The sequence below is a fragment of the Ceratina calcarata genome, unplaced genomic scaffold (assembly GCF_001652005.2).
Source record: "Ceratina calcarata isolate Rehan_Ccalc_2016 unplaced genomic scaffold, ASM165200v1 scaffold295, whole genome shotgun sequence".
Taxonomy (NCBI): Eukaryota; Metazoa; Arthropoda; class Insecta; order Hymenoptera; family Apidae; genus Ceratina; species Ceratina calcarata.
This window is the reverse complement of record NW_017151920.1, coordinates 14808-19475: the sequence shown is the minus strand read 5'-3', so window position 1 is coordinate 19475 and position 4668 is coordinate 14808. Positions and strand designations below refer to the sequence as shown.

Genomic DNA, 4668 nt, shown 5'->3' with positions numbered 1-4668 from the left:
ATGTTTCACTTCTTATCATTTAATCTTTACATACTTAATTATAGTAAAAAAATTAGAATTTTACATTAATGACTCAAAATGATCAGCGTCATCGTTTGTAAGTAAGAGCAATGTAAATATTATAAATTTATAAAATTTATATGAAATATAGCAAGAAAAGAAGCGTTTACACTCATATTTATAACTTCCTATCTGCTCTTAGTAAGAAATTCAGGTAGCATCCGTGTATCTAACCGCAGCGAATTTTTTGATGTCACTGTAGACTACTACCTTAAGATTCCTTGAAAGGTGTAACATGACTCGCTATATAACGAGTTTCTTTATTACCTAAATTAGTGAATTAAAAATATTGGACACACGACAACCATAATTTTCGTGCATTTATATAACACAACCGTATGCAGAATCGAGCAAAAAACAAGAAGGACTCAATCCTTTTTGAATAAAACTTGGATGATCATTTGACAGAAAAATGATTATCTGAATATTATCTCAATCAAGTGCTAATTCATGATTACCCTGAGGCACAAACCAAGAGAAGTAATAGACGTGAAATATGAGGGGCGTTAAGGTAGATAGGTGGTTAAAACAGTATGTCCATGTCATGTTCTATACGTATGTAATCGCAAACCTGAATGCGATTTAAATCGCCAACACGCCTACGCCGAGCAAGGTAGGAGTATAGATAGGAAGGTCTTTTCAATGGGTTATAATGGTATTCAAACGCCATGGCGCTACCTGTAACGCCATAGAAGTTTATAGCTTTGCAAACAAACCACGATTTCAATCAGCATTTACATATCAACTTCAATAGACTTTTAATTTTTTAAGACTAATTAAATGTGTCACTTCATTGAAAAGAATTGTATTATGACGTTGGATTAAAATACATGGACTGGAAATTTTATTTAATGAAGAAACTAATATAAGAAATTGGGAAAATACTTACTTCTTTACCACGTCGAAGGTGGGAATCTCCCGGCCGCGAACCATAATTTTTTCATACTTGACTCCAGAATTAATGAATTCCTGTAACATAACGATCCTTACATTATTAAAATTTATCGATCCTCAATTTTGCAATCACTGTCTCAAACAACTTTCCGTGTGGTAACGAAATATGCAGGTAATTATTTGGAAAAGTCGCGAGAGGATGATGGCCACTATTAAAGATGCTGATTAAATTAAGCGAAGTATATATCGGACTGCTCGATGAACACAAAACTAACGACGATACACATTCCTCAATTTATTTCTCATTCACAACATAATCTCGAGAGAATTAATATTGGAAAATAGGTATGTTTCACTGTGGTATTATTTTTCTTTAGACTTCACGTTCTCCGTTTCAACACGTAGATTCATCAATTAACTACAACTTGTAACAAGTTTAGTGCTTCAAGATAAATCAATCATTACACTAATAGGTATCTTACATTTTTAAATTGAGTTCACAAAGTAATGAACATAATGTCCAAAGTAGTATGAAAAATGAATAGAAAGAAAGATATTACAAGTCCTTATTTCTTATTTAATAGTCCCAGTAAAATTCGTACCTTTTAAACGATATCATTTACAAATAAAAAATTATAGGTTTCATTATAAATACTATAATCTGCTCTAATTAGACGCGAGCGACACTAAAGGATCTACGAGTTAATTATCATTATCTAGCGGCACCATTGATGCTTAAAAGCTATGTAATATTCTAAACACGTTTTCCCCCACCGATCTAAGATTCTGTTCGCGCAACAAATGACCTACGGAGAAAAAAAAAAGAAGACACGAAACGACCGAATACAGACTCAGAATCTAGGCCTAGGGCTTCTTAATATAATTGATCGGTCTTGGGTTGTGACAGGTCTAACCCAGAAAAGGTATACATGCTCGTTGATGTGGACACAGGTTCAATGATCGAGTTGTGTTGGCAATCAGCTATTCCAAAAATCTAGTAATAAGTTCATTAGCCCTCATATCGTCCTTTGAACCACGCCATTAGTCAGACAAAGTCAACAACTGACAGGTGTAATGTTGTACAAGCCTTCCATTAAAAAATAAAGAATGAAGCAAAAAAGAAAAATAAAGAAAATTGAAGAGATGCGAGTAAAAAAGACATGTAGAAAACCATGTAAAAATGCCATGACTTTGGATATGTCTGCCCAATCAAGGAATGCAACTAATGATCGCTTGCAAAGAGAAAAGAAAGTCAAACGTCTTTCAGTTTCAACTGTTAAAACTGTACACCTAAATGTATGAATTTTAATATGTAATTATTCTGATGAATTTAATCTTTATTGTATTCTATACATATGTACATTAAATTTCTCTTATAAAAAATGTGTATTTTGCTTACCTTTTGATCATAATAGCGATCAGTATTCGTCAGATCTATTATACACTTGAGATGCGGAAACGCTTGCAACAGTGTTGAAGGGGTGAATCTGTAACATCGTTTACGGTGAAACGTATATGCGGGAATCGAACTGTTTAATCGCTGTAGCAATTAGAGTGAATAATTACAGTAGAACCTCGATTATCGGAATATTCATTATTGAAACGATTTATTAACTGAGCGTTCATTCATCAAAACTCTATTCTCTTATTCGAACAATAGCCTTTCATTATGTTATTCATATTTGACTGTGTGTGTGCAAAATATTGTGTATTTATACAACGTTTAAAATTTACAGTTTATAGTTACGTACTACGCACAATATTATACGCACAAAACACATAGAGTATTGTCTGTTCATTTGTATTTTTTTGCGAAACAATACACAAATGCCGAAAAATTTGTTAACTGTTACAAAAACAATTGTTTTTACGTTAGGACCTCATATTTTTTTCTAACAATAAAAGTCTAATCTGAACAGCATGATGATATATTAAGGGAAGAAGGAATCTGGGGTCCTAAGCAAAAGAGCCGAAATTAAGTGAGGGTGTCGGTCCAAATAGTTTAAGCCTCCCTTTCGATATATCAAATTTTCCCAAAACAGATAACAACTACCTCTTTGAACTAATAGCACCGTGTCCACCTTGCCTAGCACGAGTATTTCCCATAAATAAACAACTCCACCCGCTTCAAAGTGGCTTCAAAGCTATTAAAATGTCGAAATTTATAGGAGTTCTAATTCATTGAAAAGTTATTAAAGCACATCTCGCACGGTTCTGTATTTTATGTATTACGTGAATATTCCATCCTCTTAAACTCAAAGTCAAGATACTGAAGAGATAATGTGAACGTATAATCCAGTATTAGGCAAATGAACATATCATGCAAATCGACTTACCGTTTGTCTGGCTCCAAATTGTTACTCAGAGCCTGAAACAAGAGAAGATGTACATTAGTCATCTAAAACAATGTACTTTGCAATAGTAGTATCATTACGGGCGAAAAATTTTAGAACAAATGTTAAAGAAAAATATTAATTTTATATATTATAATAACTAATATAGCGCACACGAATACAGAATAATCGTAAATAAAATTAAACTTAAAATTCGTACACAGTTTTTATGATGCTACTGTCCTAAACTGATTGTTGCCTTAAGGTATCATTTGAGTAATATAGTTGGTTAAAAACTATCTTAAGATCAGCCATTTAAAAAAGTGGAGGAACGTGATTAGAAGAAAATAAAAAAGATTGGGAAAGTAAATATGTAGTCGCTTGGCATCTATTTCACATAGTTTAGATAGCGTATACCTAAGAGCGTGTAAATTGAAATTTTGGTTCATACGCTCGTAGCATCGCACTCGCTATGGGTGGGCTAATGGTAATTATGGGTTTAGACTCCGCGATCCGATTGACTGGGCGGAGAGATCGTATCTACGGATGAGTGCGGAATGAGTATCGGTCGCATTAATAACGGGCTTGTGATGTAGCTTTCATATCCAAGCATAATAATCCATTGTAGACCACGTGTGGAACTTTTTCATAGTTTAATGGTAACGTTTTTGATATTAGTTTTAAATCTGACTTATGAATACATAGCTAACATGCACGCGTGCCTACGAGTGCTTGTATACATATGTATATTTCATTCAGAGTTCGGTCCATTGTAGAACTCCAGTTTCATTATCATTATATTCATTTAATATGATAACAGATGAGAAACCGTGTCATTATGACAAAACCGTTTAAATGGAAATAAATGACTGTCGAATTACGAAGAAAAAGGACAGGGAATAGAAACGTGAGAGAAATGAACGGGAAGAAGTAGGAAGAAAACGGAAATTGGAGCTATGGGATGCTGCCCACCTGCGAAATTTACTAACCGTGCCCGCGTGTCAAGGATAGTTTATTTTTCGCACGGTACAGTTCGGCTTCTTCCTCTCGTGGTTGAAAGCCGGATCGGCCTCTGCTGATTCCGCCATTCAATTTCACGATCCTCAGTCTAATATACGACCGCAACTAAATCAGGATTATCGACCGACGAGCTACGCTCCCATTGTGAGACTTCGTGGCAGGCCGCACGAGCTCACGCAACAGCAACTTTTTCGTCAGTGCATCTTCTCGCTGTTCCTACTTCCCCATTCACTCCTCTAACCTCGTTTCCCTTAGTTGCAAAATATCGTCGACCGGTTAATACATATGCATAACGCTTATCGCAAGTATTACCAGATTGTGCACGTCGTTGCAAATTCATATTTTCATAAATAGTGTCCAC

The 4668-nt window shown here is 34.7% G+C and overlaps 1 protein-coding gene across 1 annotated transcript in view; it reads right to left on the bottom strand.

Annotated features, from left to right (window-relative positions):
• Positions 1-920: 920 nt before the first annotated feature.
• Positions 921-4668, bottom strand: part of LOC113464195 (RNA/RNP complex-1-interacting phosphatase homolog) — an 18428-nt gene continuing 14680 nt past the window's right edge. The window contains exons 3-5 of the mRNA XM_026812723.1: positions 3291-3322; positions 2354-2441; positions 921-1029 (exon numbers count right to left, since the gene is read on the bottom strand). Coding sequence (XP_026668524.1) covers positions 946-1029; positions 2354-2441; positions 3291-3322 — 204 coding nt within the window. The 3' untranslated portion in view covers positions 921-945. The remainder of the gene's footprint in view (positions 1030-2353; positions 2442-3290; positions 3323-4668) is intronic.